The 21,337-nt window shown below is 42.7% G+C and overlaps 1 protein-coding gene across 1 annotated transcript in view; it reads left to right on the top strand.

The window, feature by feature from the left end:
• The window catches only part of WDR19 (WD repeat domain 19), a 3,663,919-nt gene that overhangs the window by 679,484 nt on the left and 2,963,098 nt on the right, over nt 1-21,337 (top strand). The window contains exon 10 of the mRNA XM_044062937.1: nt 6,590-6,660. Coding sequence (XP_043918872.1) covers nt 6,590-6,660 — 71 coding nt within the window. The remainder of the gene's footprint in view (nt 1-6,589; nt 6,661-21,337) is intronic.

Genomic DNA, 21,337 nt, shown 5'->3' with positions numbered 1-21,337 from the left:
CATCGTAATACAACCCACTCACACTTTTATGTTTATAGCACTTCAGCCCACAGTCACTTACTCAACTACTCAAATAAAGACGAAGTCGTCCATCCGACTCTGGCCAATCAATCATGAGCCCAAACATTCCCATATTAAAATACTGTGAAACTTTCCATCATAAACATATCTAAAACAAAAGCACATCCACGCAAAACAGCCATAGTCAGCATGGCCAAACATAGAAAGTGCACTTACCAAAAAGATCGCATTCACTCATCAATGCCGTCCCATACCACAACATCTGTTCCAAAGGGAACGGAACTGTAATTCAGGCTAAAAGTACACCATCGCATGCCTGAATATCCAAACCCCGATCAAAATGATTCAAACGATAAAGCAACAACATGCAACCGGAACTACCCTCACAAGAGAGGGCGTGAATGCAAACCATGCGTAAGCACGTAGATGTAAAGTATGAGCTTTAAGTCATACTGTTTGTGAAAATCCCAGCTAGGTTTTATATCTAGCTTCATTGTATTTAACATGGCCTGGCTAACATAAACATCAGGCCAAAAATCAAATCTAAAAACTAAGTTCTGATCGTTGTGTTATCAGGCCAAGCAATCATCGTCAGCAATACCAATCGCTAATCAATATGTAGCCAGAACAGCAATACTCATATACTCAATCGATAGGAATCACACTTCGTTCCACAGTAAATACAGTACTTCCAAACAAACACTATTCTTTAACATGATACTCAAATGTGTATGTGAATGTTAAAAAATATATAATATATAAAATATACAATGAATGAACAAAAAATAGTAAAACTAATATTAATATTCAATCCATGAAAAATTAATATAGTCAAAAATCCATATATAACTGGACTGACATAAAGCCCATCCTTTCATGTTCTGCCTGAATTCCATATCACAACGAACACAAAACCTTATAGGCAGACATTGTTTGTACATCTAGAAATTTCCTATATACATATATATATGAATGAAGTCATATATGGACAATACAAATGTTAAGTAATACAAAATACATAATTTAATATGACTTAACATATGGACTAAAAATAAAAATGAAAAATAAAAATGTGTATATGTGTATGAATAACAATGAATGTATTCACTCAATATGCATCCTATGTACACTGTCATTATACTATGGTCACTCTATAAGTTATTGAGTGCCTATCAGTCAGTGTTTACTGAAAAATCAATCAAAAAAATCAATCAAAAAGCTAATGTATGTCTACTTATTGAAATTCAGAACTAAGGTTCATAAGATCACATATTATCAGTTATAAAAAACAAGAACACTGATTTTAACTGCATCTACATAAAACTTGAATAATAGGCTCAATTATATAACTTTATCTATGAATTCCAAGATCTACAATCCTGAAAAACCTGTATAGAAAGGCAATAATCTATATTACATATTTCAATTACACACAAATAGGCAGAATAACAATTAGCCTCACTATAAAACTACTAGAAGAAATTCTAGCATGAAAACAAATAATGTAAATAACTAAAAATGTGAATGTATGCATAACAACCCATAAAAATCTGAGTGAAACCTAGTCTATGGATGAACTCAAAACTGGTGATACGAATATATGTGAATTGTTTTCCATAAAAAGCTAAAGGTCGATATTAAAGAATATTAACGTGATAGTAGTACTGGTTTCAAGGATATAGAACTGTTAATTCCTGGTACTAAATGGGCTCCTAGTTTCAAAATCCAGTGTAATTCAGTAGTAGCTAAATTATTTTCCTTATTACCTTCTCTATTACTTTCATTCACTATTTGTAGGACCCTGAATGTAAATGAATGTGATGGATTCTCAATAACATGCTTTGCTAGTGCATTCGTCTCTACCTTCTTTCTAATGTCATATAGATGATTGTAAATACGTTCATGTAGTTTTCTTTTAGTTAGACCTACATAGAACGATGTACATTTAATGCAAGTAGCAAGGTAGATGACATTATTAGAGTTACAATTAGCAAAGAAATGTGGTGTAAAAGTATAATTCATTATAGGATGCTTAAAGGCCTGCTCTTTTGTAATATATTTGCATCTATTGCATGCATAGCAAGGAAAAGTACCTTGCTTGTGTAGAGTGGCCAAAGTTCCTTTCTGTCCTTCCATTGTAATGTGTGTATCTGCACAAAGGATCCGTTTTAGGTTCTTACTATTCTTATAGAGGAACACTGGATTCTCGCCTATGAGCCTATTGGTTGTAGGATCTGTGATCAATATATGCCAGTTGTCTCGAATAACCTGCTGTATTTTGTTGATATCACTAGTGTAAGTGATAACAAATTTGACAAAATTCTTATGAGTAAAATTGGACCTTTTGTAATTTCTGATCACCTGATTTGTTGATTTAGGTTCATGGGGTTCCTTGTGTAATATATCCCCCAAAATTTCATACTTGATATGTCTTACCATTGCGGGATCATAGCCTCTGTTTATGAATAGATTTTCTAGTGTCAAAGCCTCTCTCACGATGTCAACTTCTCTGCTACATAGTCTCATTATTCTTAAGAATTGACTTTTAATTATTCCATAAAAAACGTGCCTAGGGTGCATGCTGTCAAAGATTAGTAATGAATTACGCCACAATGATTTCCTATATAGAGATGAAATGATACCCCCTTCAGTTGTGAAACTAAGTGTCACATCTAAAAAATTGATCATAGTGGTGGATGACTCAAGGGTAAATCTTAGGAAACTGGTGGTGGTTTCTAGATGACTAAGAAAACCTTCAAAAGTAGAGATATTCCCTTCCCATATAATAATGATATCATCCACAAACGCCTATACAATTTAATATATCTAAATTTCTCATGAGGAAAAAGAAATTGCTTCTCCCACCACAGGACCACCAAGTTAGCATAGGTATTAGCACAGGGGGTGCCCATGGCCACCCCCCATTGCTGTAAATAATACCTGTCACCAAACAAAAACACATTGTTATAGAGGATGAGCTCAAGTAGTTGACTTATCAAGATATTCCTATCATTACTGAATGAGGTCTCTTTACTCAAGAGCTGTCGAATACTATCCATTCCTTCAGTGTTAGGTATTGATGTAAATAGGCTCTTGACATCCAAAGTAATAAATGTGTATTGCTTCCTCATATCTAACTTGATGTCCTTGATGGTATCTAATAGATCATATGTGTCTCTTAGTATGGTGGGATATTGATTTACAATGGGTTTCAGCATGTCCTCCACAAATTTAGATATATGAGCTGTGACCCAGTTGTCACCTGATACTATAGGTCTATATGGTATCGGTGAGACCTCCTTGTGTATCTTCGGGAGGCCCTTAATAATAGGTATAACGGGGAATTCTATATATAGAAAATTGTAGACTTCTTGGCTGACCTGGCGACACATAACTAGGTCATAGATGGTATCATGCACTCTACTTATAACTTTCACTACCTCCCTATGAGTAATGGTCGTGTAAGTTTCTTGCTCGGAGAGTAAATCTGTCATACCTCTTAAATATTCATCAGTATCTAGCACAACTATCCCTCCTCCTTTATCGGCCGGCTTTATTACTATCCTAGAGTCTTGCTTAAGGTAGTTTAGGTGGTGGAATTCAAGGGGGGTAAGGTTAAAGTATCTCCCAGACTTGTCATTATTGTGAAACAGTCTATAATATTGATGCTCACATGCTTTTAAAAAGCATTCTACATGTGGCAGCATGGGAGGTATAAATGTACTGTTGGTCTTATAACTTATATTACCTGTGATATCAACTCTATCTGATTCTTCAGTCCTAAAAAATAACCTTAGGCTTAGATTCCTACAAAACATCCTCAGATCTATCAGAGTTTCTGTTAATTTAGCATTCACAGCTGGTATAAAACTGAGACCTCTATTCAAAACACTGATACTATGAGGATCCAGAGAAACACTAGAGAGATTAAACAAAATGTCATGTGTCAATTTTTCTTTCGTCTGTTCAGAGGATATTGTTCCCCCGAGTTCTTCCTTTTCCGGGAGTCTCTGCTGCGAGATCTTCCTCTGTTGTAGTGGTTCACCTGCTTCTTTAGGTACGGTAAAAAAGCCCCAGTAGAAGAAGTCATTGTGGTGGTACTCTTCGGGATCGTGCCCGTTGAATGTGTAATAGGGCGAACATTTAAGGCTTCTTGCATTGTTATATCCTTTGGGAAGCTATCTACCTCAGGGAACTACCGACACTGACAACATACCCCTAAGAGTTGACCCAGTTTGTTCGGGACTTGGAAACTTATGTAGACATTGACTTAGCTTTTGACCAAATGTGTCCATTATTGTAAGAAAGTCCTTTTTGTATTGCACAGCTTATAAATAAAAGGATTGTGCCTAGATTTAGGGATGTCATTGTCTCCCTTTACTTAGCCCTCATTTGGCCAGTCATTGAATATAATGCCTTCTTTTGCATGTATCTGTGCAGACACATGCAACAACTGGAATTCCCGCAGAGGTACATTACTTAAAGGATACAATGTATAACCAACATTTCCTACATGGAAACTCAAAGCCCTGTCACTATACTTTGTATCCTACAGACTGCTAAGAGGTGACCTGTGTCTGGCATACAATACATCCTCCATCCCAATACTGATAAATTTACTGCATATCAGCAAGTTAAATGGCATCAGAAATATTCAGTCTAGGGGATCTAAACTCCTTCTACAACATCAACAGAAGTGTTTGAGGGACAGGTATATCTTGCAGAGGATACTGTTGCTCTGAAACATACTCTCCATCCAAATAAAACAAAGTTCATCCCTGTCTATATTGAAGTGCAACTTGGATTTATGGATGGGAAACAGAAAATCTACCTCTGCACTCTCTTGTGTACTACTAATGGACAGAGGCAACTCCTAAGTACTTTATCCCATGCATGGGTCCCCTCATATTATCTGTGGTGTGATCCCAGTTATTCTCATTATGGGTAATATAGAATTACTGACCATGGGATGGGTAAGACTAATCTCTAACCAAATGGAATAGGTTATTTCTAGCACCAAAAGGGAAATTAGCTAGACTTTAAAATGGCCAGCAAGGACGTATTTTGTTTTTTGTTTTTATATTATGCACCATTGTGCCTACATGTGTATAATAATTGTTTGTGCTGCATCTGGTTCACTTTAAATACAGAGAATCTGAAAGTCAGTGTAGCATCACTGCATTTTACATTAATATCATGATCACATTTATGTATGTAAAAAGACAATCCCAACCTAGTATTACCTTTTGGTACTATGTGCTTGTAGTTAAGAAACACTGTTGTGATCTGTCTTTTTTTTTTTTCACCCATTCCCACTGAACTGAGATGGCCTGACCTGATGAACAGGTATTCTTGTATTCATTATACTGCGTTTTGGTTTTTATGCTTTATTTACAGACTTACCGCCCTAAACAGACCATACTATGCTACTAAACAGTAGGCCATTCCATGATTTCCCATAGTCCTGAAGACTCCAGAAATTACGTAAGGGACTCAACTAATTTTTGCATTCATTTTCTCTGTAATCATTACCAAAGTCTGTGTTGGGGGAAATTCAGGAAGTCTAATAACTTTTCATTTCTTGTATATCTGGCAAGTTGGAATTGTCTTTTGGAGAAGAAACTAAATTAATTTGATTACTGTTTTGCAGTAGACTAGGGAGCCTATCCATGAAGGAAAGTGAGGTAATCGTTGTTGCCTGTTTTTCCAGGGTTGCTCTGTCTGACCAAAGTCATTATTTAAACCCCGGTTGTCAACAGAATGAGACTGGTCAATGGCTCCTTCCCCTTAAACATGATCCCTCTTGCCAGACTTCTGTGAATATATGTCACAAAAGTCTGGCAAGAGGGATTGTGTTTAAGGGGAAGGAGCCAGACTTCTATGACATATATTCACAGAAGTCTGGCAAGAGGGATCATATTTAAGGGGAAGGAGCCAGACTTCTGTGAATATATGTCACAAACTTTCCTGCAGGCTACCAGGTACTGACAGTGTAGTGGAACACCTGAATGTTCTTAAGGGCTCATTTGAATATATCCCATGTGCATCTTTCAAATGAGCTTTAAGGTGTCATACGGTGAGGATTCTGTTTTTTTCCCCTAAGGTCCTTTTGTTTGATTTTAGCTTTGTGCCTTTTTTGTGTGACCTTTTTACCCTTTGTCTTGCTGTTTAGGATATTTTGCAATCAACTTAGTGTTGAAGACATAAAGTTCCTTACTAAGCTGAGATTTCCCAGAAAATAGTCAAACTAATCACTTATGCTTTTCTGATGAGCCCATAAAAAGGGAAAACATATTCTCTCAACAGCTAGTGGTGGTTGATTTTTAAGGACTGAATGCATCATTAAAACTTAAAAAAAAAAAAAATTGAAAGTCAGTGGCATATATCTCATGGGCTTTCTTCAAAAGAGGTTTAAGGTATATACAGTGAAGACTCTTGTTTTCCTCGGGGCTTTCTGCATATTTGTACCTTTTTGCAATTTCTGTCTGACATTTATGCATTTATGCCTTTTGTGTTGATATTTGCTATATTTCACTGGTTCTTCTGTTTAACAATTACTGTGTTTTAGTATTAAAATCCAGGATCTTACAGAGCTGAAGGAAATGTACGCAATTATAAACCTGGATGATGAGACAAAAGGTAATGTATTTTAGTTTTAATCAGCATTTTTCTATTATTTTACTACTACATTATTTGTTAGTGTGTTTCACAATTCTGTTCTTTTAGCCATCTCACTGCTTAGAAGAATGTAGTCTAATACTTTAAAATTTGGCTATAAAGAGCATCCACATAGGTGTGACTGTGATCTTGTTGACCCAAGATTAGTTAGTGACCTGAATGCTGAAGGAGGAGCCAGAGAGTCTGGGAGTGAGGTACCAATGCTGGCTTGCTCATCCTGGGGTGAGGGATGGGGAAGGGTGGAGGAAGAACCAGCTCAGCTTGCTTCAACAGCACTGACATTAGTGAAAGCTGGATGTCAGTAGTAACCCAACATAAGATAAGTCATAAATTTACAATGCTTACAATTACCACAGGGGAAATGTGTTCAACCATTACTCATGTGTATTAACCTTAGCTCTGCCATTGCATCTGATCCCAGCCCTATGCATTAGGGTATTAATCACCCTTTCCCCAACTTCAACTAAACAAGACACACAAGAGTTTTGTATGTATGCGTATGTGTGTATATGTGTATGTATATATATATATATATATATATATATCTGTGGGTCTAATTTATTAGACCAAACTTTTACATACCCGACACTGAAGTTTCCCCAGACGAAAGCACCAACAACTTCAGAAGACCGACATCCGTAACACCGACTTTGCACATGATATAAGGAACTGCTTGGCCATCCTGTTGAACTTTGCCCCTTACCCCTCGCGGTAGTGCAATCTTGGAGTTACTATATTTAGTTAGGGGGTGTGGATGTCGAAGCCCCCCACATCGGTTGGTTTAGTTTAGTTTTGTTAATTGTTTTTGTTTGGGATTGCCAAGCAGTTACTTACCTCGCGTGCGAAGTCGATGTTCCAGATGTCGGTCTTCTGTAGTCTAGGGCAAGTGAGTGTCGGGTAAGTAATACTTCGGTCTACCGAAGTAGACCCATATATATATATATATATATATATATATATATATATATATGTGTGTGTGTGTGTGTGTGTATGTTGCATATATTTTATGCACATTTATTGTACATACAGTGGATATAAAATGTTTATACACCCCTGTTAAAATGCCAGGTTTTTGTGAAATAAAAAAATGAGACCACAATAAATCATTTCAAAACTTGTCCCACCTATAACCTGTAGAATTCAGCTGAAAAACAAACAAATCTGTTAGGGGAAAAAAATATAAAAAATAAATAATGTACAATAAGCTGGTTGCATAAGTGTCCACACCCTTAAACTAATACTTTGTTGAAGCACGTTTTGATTTAATTACAGCTTTCAGTCTTCTTGGGTACACACCTGCCATCAATTAAAGAGACTCTGATTAACCCCAAATAAAGTTCAGCTGTTCTAGTAGGATTTTCCTGACATTTATTCAGTTGCCTGCTACTGCAAAAGCCATGGTTTGCAGAGAGCTTACAAAGCACCAAAGGGATCTCATTGTTGAAAAGTATCAGTCAGGAGAAGGGTACAAAAACATTTTCACAGCATTGGATATACCATGGGATTCAGTGAAGACAGTCATCGAAAAGTTGAGAAAATATGGGACAACAGTGACGTTGCAAAGAACTGGACATCCCTCCAAAAGTGATGAAAAGACTAGACAAAAACTGGTATGGGAGGCTGCCAAGAGACCTACACCAACATTGAAAGGAGCTGCAGAAATTTCTGGCAAGTACTGACTGTGTACTACATGTGACAACAACCTCCTGTATTCTCCATATGTCTGGGCCAAGGGGTAGGGTTGCAAGGCAGAAGCTTTTTCTTACACAGAAAAAAATCCAGGCCCAGTTAAAATTTGCAAAACAGTACATCAAGTCTCTCAAAAAGCATGTGGGGAAATGTGTTATGGTCTGATGAGACCAAGGTTGAACTTTTTGGCCACAATTCCAAAAGGTATGTTTGGCGCAAAAACAACTCTTTGCATCACCAAAAGAACACCATCCCCATGGTGAAGCATGGTGGTGTCAGTATCATGCTTTGTGGATGCTTTTCTTCAGCTGGAACTGGGGCTTTAGTCAAGGTTGAGGGAATTATGAACAGTTCCAAATACCAGTCACTTTTGGCCCAAAACCTTCAGGCATCTACCACAAAACTGAAAATGAAGTGGAATTTCGCATTTCAACATGACAATGACCCCACGCATACATCCAAATCAACAAAAGAATGGCTTCACCAGAAGAAAGTTAAAGTTTTGGAATGGCCCAGCCAGAGCCCAGACGTAAATCCAACAGAAAATCTGACAGATTTGGAGCGCTTTTGCAAGGAAGAGTGGGCAAATATTGCCAAGTCAAGATGTGCCATGCTGATAGACTCCTACCCAAGAAGACTGAATGTTGTAATTAAATCAGAAGGTGATTCAACAAAGTATTAGTTTAAGGGTGTGCACACTTATGCAATGAGCTTATTGTACATTTTTTATATTTTTCCCCTAACAGATTCGTTTTTCAATTGAGTTGTACAGGTTATAGGTCACATTACAGGTGGGAAAAGTTTTGAAATGATTTATTATGTCTCATTTTTTATATCACAAAAACCTGGCATTTTAACAGGGGTGTTTAAACTTTTTGTATCCACTGTATATATGGATCTACTTTTCTTCATCGAAATTACACTTCTTTGAAAAAGAAAAGTAGATGCCCACTTCAACGAAACTGCACTTTCGCTGAAGTATAGTTGCCGGATTGGCTAACTAAAAAAAAAAAAATCACACACAAAAAATACATCTTTTGCAGGGGGGCAAGACCCCTGCACCCCCCCTCCCCGCTTTAATATTCTCACTCTGAGATCGCACTACAGTGGGGAAAAGGGAATATTTCCCTTTTCCCCACTTTACCATGATCTCAGTACTAGTTTGCTTAGTTGTACATCAACACTAAACGTTGATGTTCAACTAAGGTTACATGCAAACTGCATTTTTTTATTTCTTCTTTTTTTTCTTTTATTTTTATTTTCACACGAAAGTGTATTTTCGACAAAATGTACTTTCGCGGAAGTGCACTTGCTGATTTATGTTTCGTTGATACGTAAATTCAATGTACTAAATGGATCCCATATATATATATATATATATATATATATATGTATGCATATATATACATATACATACTTACATGTACTTAAATAACAAAAATCAGTGAACGGAGCTACAAAAAAGGGATAGAGCACTGTAGAAAACTGATAACCATCAGAAAATACAGAGCAGGAGAATATACAACTGTTTATAATGCCACACCAAAACGGAAAACCAGGTTTTGTTCATAAAATACATACTTCTTCAGTGCTCACATACGCACACTTATATATATGCGGTATTTGTAAAAGAAAACTGTAGCAGTGAAATGCCTTATAGAAAAACTAAAAAAATTAGTTTTAGCATTGATATAAGTATAAAACAAGTGAAGCACAATAGGGTCCAGGGCTGGCCTTACATATAGGTGAAATAGGCGATCACCTAGGGTGCCGTGCTTGCAAGGGTGCTGTTTCCCTATTTATTTTTTAGAACAGTGTTTCTTTACTGTTAAAAATAAATAAATAAATTTTTACGTGACTTCTCGACATGGCTTCAAAATATTTAATTTTTCAAATGAGATTGTTGCCAATGTGCATTTCAGCTTGTTTGAGAGGTGTTTTACTTTTGCCCCTTCTCCTAGGTTTAATATATCTGATTGTTTGCTAGAGCTTAAAATACTTATCAGGAAACGTAATCTGTCCATTTTTTATGTCTCCCGTTATTTATTATTTATTTATTTAGCATTGTTTACCGGGAAAGTCTAACTTGGAACAAAACCAATTTTCAGCGGAGGCCCAGGGAGAAAAGCTCTAAATGCACGTCTTTGTGATGTGGGAGGAAAGCAGAGCACCCAGAGGAAACCCACACGAACGCAAGGAGGACATGCAGACTCCGCACAGAAGGCATTCCAGCCAAGAACTGAACTCGAGAACCTCTTGCTGTGAGGTGACAACGTCACCGTTGCACCATTGCACCATCCAATCCATTCCATAAGTTCCATTAGTGAACTTGTTTAAAAGTCTAGGTAGGCAGGATACTTATTTACAAGGACAATCCCCCCCCCCCCGTCGCTTTTTTAGTTACAACTTAAAATGAGATGAGAGGGTTTTATTGCACAAATTAAGTGGTGACACCACCGTCAGAATTATGGAGCCTGAGAAAGGGGTCGTGTAGTGCTAATGGATTTTCTTGATTATTCCAATAAAATGTTGGCTTTATTATTGGATGTTAGAAAATGCATCCCAATATCTACTAGTGAGATTAATGATGTTATGTTGTCCTATCTCGCCATAAATCTTGCTTGGTTGGGTTTGGAAACGAGCATTGGTTCCGACTCGGCCTAATAGTACAAAAGCTCAAGAGGTTCCACTAGCTCGAGGCTGACTCTTATCCCATGATGCACAAAGTAAGATACCCAGTTCTCGTTTGCCACTCAAGTGATCAAGAAGTCTTCCTGCTGGCTCATTGACTAAGTATTGCTTTTAGTTGGATTTCTTGTAGAAATTTTCTTTGATGTCCACTTAGTTCTCGCTGTCCTTGTGCGATAACCCCCTTTTTATTTAGTTGTAGTGTAGTTTCTTCCCCTACTTTCTAGAGAGACCCGTTTAAGTTAGAGGGCTCTCAGTGGCCCGTTTAACCTAGAGGGCCACTCACGTTTTCTTGTGGGTTTCTTTTTTCTCCCTTGCAGAATCCATTTTAGTTAAGAGGATTCTTCACCTTTCATAGTTATACCATTCTTTTCTGTCTTTGTTGTGTGTACCTCCCACCCGTACTGAATTACTTTGTTTTTACTGTGTGTGTGTGTGTGTGTGTGTGTGTGTGTGTGTGTGTGTGTGTGTCTGTGTGTCTGTGTGTGTGTGTGTGTTTGTGTGTGTGAAAATGCCCCCAACTGCATACACCTGTTGGCGAGAGGTACTCGGGCTCAAACCCTGTACCTTGGGTACGGGTAAAAAGAGCCTAAAGTCCCTAGCCACCATCACTTGCGAATTTATGCCTCATATTTTTGTTCTTTTCCTCTTGGAAGCATTGAATTCACCAAATACTGACAGACATTTGAATTTCAGACTTCATATTCTTCAGAAAATAAATGGTAACACAAAACCTTTTATTCTGGCAATTTTCTAAGTTTATAAGATCAGTATTTGAAATTTGTCCCCATTCTGGGGCTGTATTCTTCCATTATTGGCTTTTCCAGGTTTTTTGTGTTAAGATGTTGAGAGCTATGGTGAGAAGTGAGAACTGAATTCACAAAATGATAGCCAGTTAAGTTTCAGTCTTCCTGTCTTTCAGGAAACTGCTGATTTGACTTAGTGGTGTGTTGCTCTGATTTTAGTTCACAGGGTCCTGGGTTCAAGACTTTGCAGTGAAATGCATGGTGGTAACACAATATTTTATTCAAGCAACTTTCCAAATTTATACAAGCAATGTTTAAAATGTGTCCTTGGTTTTTGCCCACCCCCCCCCCCCAAAAAAAAAAAACTGAAATTGAAAATAAGTGCAAGAAGCTGTGCAAGATGCCTGTAGCTTGCACTACTGTCATTCTATGTATGTGTGTATAGTGTGTGTGTGTGTGTGTGTGTGTGTGTGTGTGTAAGTAGACTTTTATCATGGAAATGTTCTGAATAAGACAGTTTTGTCATTACTGGTTCATTCATTTTGTTTCATTGCCTACTGGAAAAATGTTCAAACAATAAATTTAAAATGCGATTGTGTATATGTGGAAGTAGACTCTTATGATGGAAATGTTCTGAATAGGGCAGTTTTGTCATTACTGGTTCATGCATTTTGTTTCATTGCCTACTGGAAAAATGTTTAAACAATAAATTTAAAATGCACTCTACTTAAGTCTAACAAGTTTGCTGTATTATACAAGGAATATAATTTAATAAAGTCAGGAAGATGTATCAAAGAACACATGTATGTTTCTTGTTTTGTGTGCAAGGGGCCTATGATTTGAAAACAGCCCAAAGATAATCTTTATCCACCACTGGCCAGATGCATTTTCTTTGGGTGTGGTGTGGGTTTCAGTGCTATTTCAATGAATGTGAGTTTCAAGGGTAGAGAAGTTTTAATACCAAGTCTATTTTCATTGTGAGACTGTATTGTTTTGTTTAGCAGATATCTATTAGTGTTTGTGCATTGTGCTATAAAATGTAAAAATAAAATCCAAATAATCATTGTAGAAGTAAAGCAGTATGCACACATTAGTGTTTATGGTAAATGGGGAGAAATAGCCAGGTAATGGGACATTGGAATGGCTGCGGGGGGACTCTGGTGCTATATTTTGGTTCTGTTCTTCAGTTTGCATTTGAAGGTTGGAAGCCCACAATTCCATTGGAGTGGGTAGGGTTACATAATTATGTATGCAGATTTTATGTTAATCAGCGTACAGATTTGTATCTTTTTTCATGGGCCTTGTCCAGATTTATGATGTTTCCAGGTTGAGAGATATGCTATAGAGTAGTGCTAGTTTGGCTTACTGTCTGTTGGCTTTTGGTGTGTTTCTCCCATTAGTAGGTTCTGTAGTTAGTGTTAAGAGCTGTGTTGTTGATTTTTGCATATTGATATTAGAGTCTTGTTAACTTAATGGTAGAGTGTTTTTTGCCTTCCCTCTTTGCTGTTCGAGATGTCGAAAGATAAAGAAAAAGAACATAAGCAGTCGGGTTTTAAAAAATGTGACCAGTGTACCCAGAAAATGTCTCTTACAGACGGTCACACTAACTGTGTGTATTGTCTCAGCGCCATCCACTTGCAGGATCCTTGCACCACCTATCATGGGTTTAGCAGCAGAGTGTTTCAGGAGCACCAAAACAAATTGATGAGGCTTACTGAAATGTCCTTTCCAGGCATCATTAGAGCTCCAAGCCTACTTCTCCTTCTTCTTCACATTCAAAAGCCTCTAAGAGACCTGCTGTTGTGACTCCACCTTCAGAACCACCAAAAAAAGTTGTTGCATCGGAGCCAAGTGCTCTTGATTCCGATAGACCAGAATCTTCGTCTTTGGCTCCATTAGTGTCTACTGAGCAGGAAATTGTCTCCTATATTGGAGCCGGTCACACCTATATTGAGATCTCCCATTTTGGAGAGGGCTAGATCTCCCTCTTTATCCTCCTGTTCTTCCAGGAGTTTATCTGATGATGATGTAGAACGGGTGGTGAAGAGATTGCTAAAGACACCAGCACTGCCAAAAATTTTATCATCTCTGACCCCAAAGGATTCGGGACCATCAAAGGCATCATCTTCAATTCCTCCTCTGTTCCTGGTGGTTTCAGAGCCAGAGAGGATGGATCCGATAGTAGTGGAACCGTCAGTACCAGGACCTCCCTCAAGTTCATTGGTTCCGGTATCTGCTCCGACATCTTCGGCTCCTTCAGATATTGAGGAGTCTGGGAGCCAACGCTCACCCCTCGGGTCTGGGGAGGGGAGTCAGCGCGAACAGTTGTCCGAGCCAACTCTACCCCTCAGTGAGGTTGAGCTGGGCTCCTACAATGGCTTCGGAGACCCCCGCTCTGCCCTGGAGTCTATCCTTGACATCTTCAGAGTGGAGGATGTCTTCAATGTGGAGTGAGGGGGATTTTGAGCTGATGGAGAGAGTGCTGTCATCCCAGACAGCTCCACTCTCGGAGCCATCTTCTCTTCCCTCACAGGTGCCAGTGTCGATCTCTTCTTCACCTACTCCTCCCCAGCGTAGTGGCCCAGACCCCCAGGAAGCCCCTTTCAGGTGGCATAGTCTCCTCCGAGGCTTCACCAGAGTACCCTTCTGAGGAAGTCCATTGGAAGAGACTGCGCAAGAGGAAGCACATAGACTCCCCTGAGTCTGGCACTTCAGATACTGATTTGGATGAGTCTGAAGGGTTCCCCTCTGAGGATGTCTCTTTCTCTGACATTCTTGAGATCCTCAGAGGGGTGGCTGGAAGCCCATCAACTCTTCAGAGGATGAATCAGTATACCTGGAGGCTTTTGGGTCTCACCCCTCCACATCCTGGGTAACTCCCCCATATGACCAGCTTTTAAATGTCATATCCCGCAAGACCTGGACATCGCCTGATACAGTGGAGCCGGTTCCGCAGAGGCCGAATAAATTTATTACTGTCCCTACAGAGAAGGAGTTCTTGACAAAAGGTGTCCCTGTAGATGCGATGGTGGTGGCGGCGGCGGCAGCCACTAAGAAGGAGCTGTCGGAGACCTCCTCATGTGTTCATCCTCCTAACAAAGAGCCAAGGACTATGGACAGGTATGGAAAGCGTGCCTTTTCTTCAGTGACCTTTACCTTGCGGTCGCTGAACTATCTCACCCATTTTACAAAGTTTCAAAGGGATCTCCTAAAGGAGCTAGGAGATACCCTTCAGGGTTCTTTAGCTTCGGGGACTGCAGACAAAGTTTCCTCAAAGCTGTCCACCTTCAACTCCATTGTGAACTTCTCTATGAGACTGATTTCTTACGCAGCTGATGGAGCGAGTAGAGCAGCAGCTGCAGGAATTTCTCTTAGAAGACATTCCTGGGTGCGTCTTTGCTGAACCCTTCAAGTCTTCTTTCACCAATGCCCCCTTCGATGGTTTTGCCCTTTTTGTACCAAATGTGAAAGGGTCTACTTTAGATCGCCGAAAACTCAAAATGTCGATCACTCACATGAGCAAATAATCAGGAAGTCGATGTTGGATTTTTGGGATCACAGTACAGTGAAGATCAGAATATTTGCCCTTTCCTCACATTAGTGCAATCTCGTAGTAGGAATAAATATTTAGTGGTGGGTGTGGGGGGTACAACCCCCCACAGTAGTGATTTTGAGTTCCTGCTTATTCGCTCATGTGAGCGATCGACATAGGTTCATAGATTCATAGATTAGTACTAAGCTAGCTGCCCTTGTGAGCCATTTTAAGCCTAGCCAATTATCCCTTGAGATTCAAACCCTGCACCTTGTGTTTGTAAGGCAAACACCTTAACCATTAGGCCACCCTCCCATCTTCAGAACAATGAAAACTCAAAATGTACTAATCTATGAACCTATGAGGCAGTCGGGGGACTATTGTCACTGTACCCAAACACCTGGCAGGAGATCTCCCAAGATTAATGGGTACAGTCATATCCAGAGGCTATTACATACCCTTTTCCACTCCCCCTCTAGTAAACCAGTCCATGCCAGATGTTCCACCCAGTCAGTGGGGCTATGCAACACAAGAGTTACTCATGTTGCTAGAAAAAAGAGCCATCCAGCATGTCCCCACAGACCAAATTGGATCCGGAACTTACTCAAGGTTCTTTTTAGTTCCAAAAAAAGACAGGGGACAGGAGATCCATTCTAGGTCTCCGCAAACTAAACAAATCTGTAAAAAAGTCAAAGTTTTGGGTGGTGACACTGCAGTCAATATTCCCTTTTCTCGAGAAAGAGGATTGGATGTGCTCAATAGATCTCCAGGATGTGTACTACTACATAAAGATGGACAGGCGGTCCAGGAGACATTTACGCTTTCGGCTGGGATTTTGAGCCCTGCCCTTTGGTCTCACTATAACCCCCAGAGTGTTCACCAAATGCATGGCAGTGGTCACAGCTCACTTGAGATGCCAGGGATTCCATGTTTTTCCATACTTAGATGACTGGCTCCTCACCGCCACCACCAAGCATCTACTGCTATGAGTGAGGGGTGAAACCATGATCTGAAGTAGGTACTTCATTTGTCAGCAACCTTTGGGTCTTGGATCCGAACTTGGATCCGAGCCAGCAACTTATACATAGCTTAGAGATCCTAGCTCCTCCCCTTACCCATAATCCCCTGCCAACCCTGACTGACCTCAGATCTAGTTTGCCGCTCTTGCATACGCTTCTAGATTCTTGAGCTCCTGGCATGTGGTAGTTAAGTGACAGTTTTTTTTTGTTTAAAAAAATACTTTTTTGTCACTGTTATTGTACTTAACTGTTTGTGTGTGTTTAGGTTCCCTTTTTAGTGTAATTCCTCCCCCTCCTTCGCTGGTGCGTAGTGTGTGTGTGGACTGTTTTGTGTTGGGGCCTGGTCTGTGTGAGATAGTTTAGTTTTAAACCTTTGTTTTTTGTTGTTTAAAAAAAAAAACTATGTCGGAGGCTCCAAAGCCTATTTTCTCAAAGTGCACAGAGTGTGGCCATAAGCTTTCACCGGCAGATGGCCACACTCGGTGTGTTCGGTGCCTTGGGGTTGAACACCTCTCCTCTGGGTGTTCTATTTGTGCAGGGTTCAACCCCAAGGCACTGAAAGACCGTAGGTCGAAGCTGATCCTGGCGGGACTTTTGCCCCTGGATCCGACTTCGGCCTCCGGTACTCCCATGGCGCCACCCCAGTCCTCGGTGGCGGCCACTCCTGCCTCCCTCCCCCCGGCCGGGACTCAAACTCCCACTAAAGCGCCGGAGGAGAGGGAGGCCAGGAGGGAGAAAAGGAGGGAGAAGCACCACAAGCGGAGGGCCGAGGCCTCCGCTTAGGCCCCCCCAGCTAAGCGGGCTTCTCCCTCCACGGCTTCCAGGTCTCCTCGGCTCCGATCCCCCTGCTTTTCTTTGGGACCTGAGGAGGAGGAGGAGACCCGATCTCCATCGAGGTCATTGAGGCAGCACTCCCGGCCCGCATCAGTGGCCTCTTCGAGATCTACCTACAGCCTTTCGGATGCGGACTTGGACCAGATGATGCGAAGGTTCATCCAGGCCCAGCTGCAGATGGGAGTGCTCATGCCTCCCCCCCCCCCCTTGAGGGGGAGCTCAACACCTTTTTTTGCCCCGATAGCTCCTTCTCCGACCCGCTTTTCAGGTTTGGAGCATACGGAGCCGGGCAGCGTTGGAGCCGGGTGTGGGTCGGCACCGACTGTACTGGGTACTTCAGATCCGACTCTGCCCTCGAGTCTGTCGGGTCCTTCCTTGTCGGATCCGAGCTCTTGGAGCCGTGGGCCGAGCTTCGGATCCATGGGATTCTGTGTGCCTTCGTCCAGGTCAGAGCACACGGGTCCTTCGGATCCGATGGTCTCGGCTCCGGTTCCGATCCCTCCATCGGATCCGAGTGGGAGTCGACTTTCGGATCCCAGAGAGAGCGACTCCCCCTCGGCCTTCGATGCAGTGGAGAGGGCACTGTTGAGGGCATCCGGACCCCCGGCCCTTGCTTCGGTTCCACCCCGCACTCCCTCTCGGCTGAGTCAGGCTTCCATCACCCAGCCTCAGGGACAGCCTGCTTCGATGTCTCAGGTCATTCCCTTGGAACAGGTCGTTGCTGGTGAGACCTCCTCGGGCAGCCCCTCCGAGGATGTGCCTCAAAAGTACAAGTGTAAGAGGAGACACATGGACTCCCCCCGAGTCCTTAACAGAAGACACGGACTTGGATGAAGGGGAAGGCTCCCCTAGATCACCCCCCCGAAGATATCTCCTTTGGAGACATCATGGAAATGCTCAGGATTAGGGGGGAGTTGTCTGTCCCCAAGGGTTCCTCCGAGAAGTCCGTGTTCCTGGAGGCATTCGAAGCAGGACTGTCTACCTCTTGGGTGTCCCCTACGCCCGACCCCCTGGTGGACCTTATTACCACCAGGGCGTGGAAGAAGCCGGACACTGTGGAGCCAGTTCCCAAATGCCCCGATCGAATTCTGTGCCCCCCTGCGGACAGATCCCACTGGAGCAAGGGTCCCCCCGTAGATGCCATGTTGACGGCGGCAGCCACCAAGAGGGAATTAGCTCAGGAGAGTCCCTCGTTCCATCCACCGAGCAAAGAGTCCCGCTCGATGAATCGCCTGGGGAAGCGGGTGTTTAGTTCAGCAACCTTCTCAGTAAGGTCTCTGAACTATATGGCACACGTTATAAGGATGCAGCGAGACCTTATCAAAGAGTACGCTGCTTCCCCCCCGGAGTCCATGTCGGCGGAGGACAAACAATTGTACTCCACTCGCATGGCCACTCTAAGATCGATATCTAATACCTCTATGTGGTTGTTGTCCCATGCTACGGAGGGAGCCGCTAGAGCCAGAGGAGCAGGCCTAGTCATGAGGCGCTAGGCCTGGCTCCGACATTGTGACTTCGTGGAACCCTTTAAGGCGTCATTTGCGAATGCCCCTTTTGATGGTTCTACCTTATTTGGCAAGACCGTTTGCGACACTTTAGTCCAGAGCGAAAAGGACGGGAAGACGTTGTCTGCCATCAGAGTCCGCTTCTCTGCTCCCCAGAGGTCCTTCTCCAAGAACCAAAAGGGACAGAAGAAGATGTGGTTCTGGAAATCGCAACATTCCCAGCCTGCTCCAGACAACCAGTCCTTCCGTGGCAGAGGAAGACAGGGAGGACGCTGCCCTAGAGGCAGAGGGGCCCCGAAGAATTTTGGGTCCAGAGAACCTTTCTCTGACCGACCCATGCAACAGCCCTGAGGGGTTGCCCAACTGCTCCACTCTGGAGGCAGTCGGGGGGGGGGGGTGTTTCTCGAAGCACCTGGCAGCTTGGGAGTCCATCACATCGGATCGCTGGGTGCTTCATATCATATCCAGAGGGTACCAAATTCCCATATCACATGTCCCCAGATCCAAAAGCCTCCCCGATGTACCACCCGATCAGAGGGAGGCAGCAGCTGCAGAGATCCAGCAGCTGCTAGAAAAAGGAGCCATCCAACCCGTCCCCCCAGACCAGCTTGGATTAGGCTTTTACTCCAGGTTCTTTCTGGTGCCAAAAAAGACAGGGGACTTAAGACCTCTCCCTTCTGAACCTGTCTGTAACCAAAGAAAAATTCCGAATGGTCACTCTTCAATCCATTCTCCCCCTACTTCGGGAGAATGACTGGATGTGCTCTGTAGACCTCAAGGATGCTTACTACCACATTCTTATGGACAGACGATCCAGGAGGTTTCTCCGCTTCCGGCTAGGAGCCAGTCACTACCAGTTCAGGGTCTTTCCCTTTGGTCTCACCACAGTCCCCAGGGTGTTTACCAAAGTATTAGCAGTGATAGCGGCCCACCTGAAACTCCAGGGAATGCAGGTGTTTCCATACCTGGACAACTGGCTCCTGACCTCCCAGACAAGGCATCTACTTTGCTCAGCGAGGGACTACTTCCTCTGGCTGGCCCCCCAGCTGGGCATCACCATCAACATGAACAAATCCTCTCTTGCTCCTACCCAGGTGATAGAGTTTGTAGGGGCCAAATTGGACACGAAATCTCCTAGCATTTCTGACCGCGGAACGTCTTCAGAACCTGAGGCTGCATGTACAGGCCATCCTACAATCTACATCTCCACCGGCAGGATTGGTCCTGAGGGCTCTAGGCTCCATGGCGGCAGCAATTACTCTTCTGCCATTGGCTTGTCTCAACATGAGGGTACTGCAATGGACCCTTCAAGTCCAGTGGTCGTTTCATCGTTACCCCTTGCACCATCCTATTTCCATCAGCAAGGTGTGCAGGATGGCTGTCGTATGGTGGCTCCAATCCCCAGATCTCCATATGGGACGTCCATTCTCCATGCCACCTCCCCTCGCCACGGTGACCACGGATGCCTCTCGCCTCAGGTGTGGGGGCATTGCGTAGGCAAGACAGTCCAAGGTACGTGGAACGACACAGAGACCTCCTTGCATATCAATGTCCTGGAGATGAGGGCGGTGCTATTGGCGTTGCAAGCACTACAGAACCTTCTTCCGGTGGGGACTATTGCGATACAGACGGACAACATGTCACTGGTCTGGTACATCAACAAACGGGGGAACCAGGTCCTATCCTCTTTGTCAAGAGGCCATGAGAGTGTGGGAATGGGTGATTTCTACCAACCGCTTTCTTATTGCAACGTACATTCCGGGACGGTCCAACATACTGGCGGACAGACTCAGCCGCACCCTTCTTTCCCCTTACGAGTGGTCTCTCAACCCCCAGGTAGCGAAGCAAATTTTTGCCGTGTGGGGGCAACCATGTTGCGATCTCTTCGCCTCTCCCTCAAATACGAAATGCAACAGTTACTGCCTTCCCCTGTCGGGGAATCCCCGAGAGACGCTCTGGTGCATGCTTGGTCCCCCGGTCTACTTTATGCCTATCCTCCTCTACCCCTGATGCTGAAACTCATACAGAAAGCCAGTTGGTTGGGGAGCAGGATGATCCTCATTGCCCCATTCTGGCCTCGTCAAACATGGTCCCCCTACCTGTGGTCTCACCTGGTAAATCCGCCTTGGATTTTAGATCCCCTTCTGGATCTAATATCTCATCCCCTAGACCTCCCGATCCCGAATCTGGACAACCTCAAGTTGACAGCTTGGCTGCTCCAGTTCCACTCCTAATCAGGACTCCCGGAATCTCTTCTCCAGTTAAAGCCATTCTCGTTGCAGCACATAAACCTTCCACTAGGAAAGTCTATCGTAGTAAGTGGAAACGCTTCTCCATCTGGGCGGAAAATAATAATTTAGATCCCTTCACAGCCCCGTTACCGTCTGTGTTGGAGTTCCTTACAGGTCTGTTCCATCAGGGGGCTAGCTGCTCTACGGTCAAGGTTCATCTAGTAGCTATTTCTTATTAGCATGTGGGGCATGAATCGGGCCCCTTGATTACAGCGAAATTGTGTAAGTCCTTTCTCAAGGGTACTTTCTTGCTCAGACCTCCTATCAGGGAAATTGTACCCCCTTGGGATTTAGCTCTAGTTTTACAGACCTTGACAGCTCCCCCTTTTGAACC

Source organism: Protopterus annectens, chromosome 2.part1, assembly GCF_019279795.1.
Source record: "Protopterus annectens isolate FY-2018-M chromosome 2.part1, PAN1.0, whole genome shotgun sequence".
Taxonomy (NCBI): Eukaryota; Metazoa; Chordata; order Ceratodontiformes; family Protopteridae; genus Protopterus; species Protopterus annectens.
The sequence above is the reverse complement of the archived record's forward strand: the minus strand, read 5'-3'. Positions and strand labels throughout refer to the sequence as shown.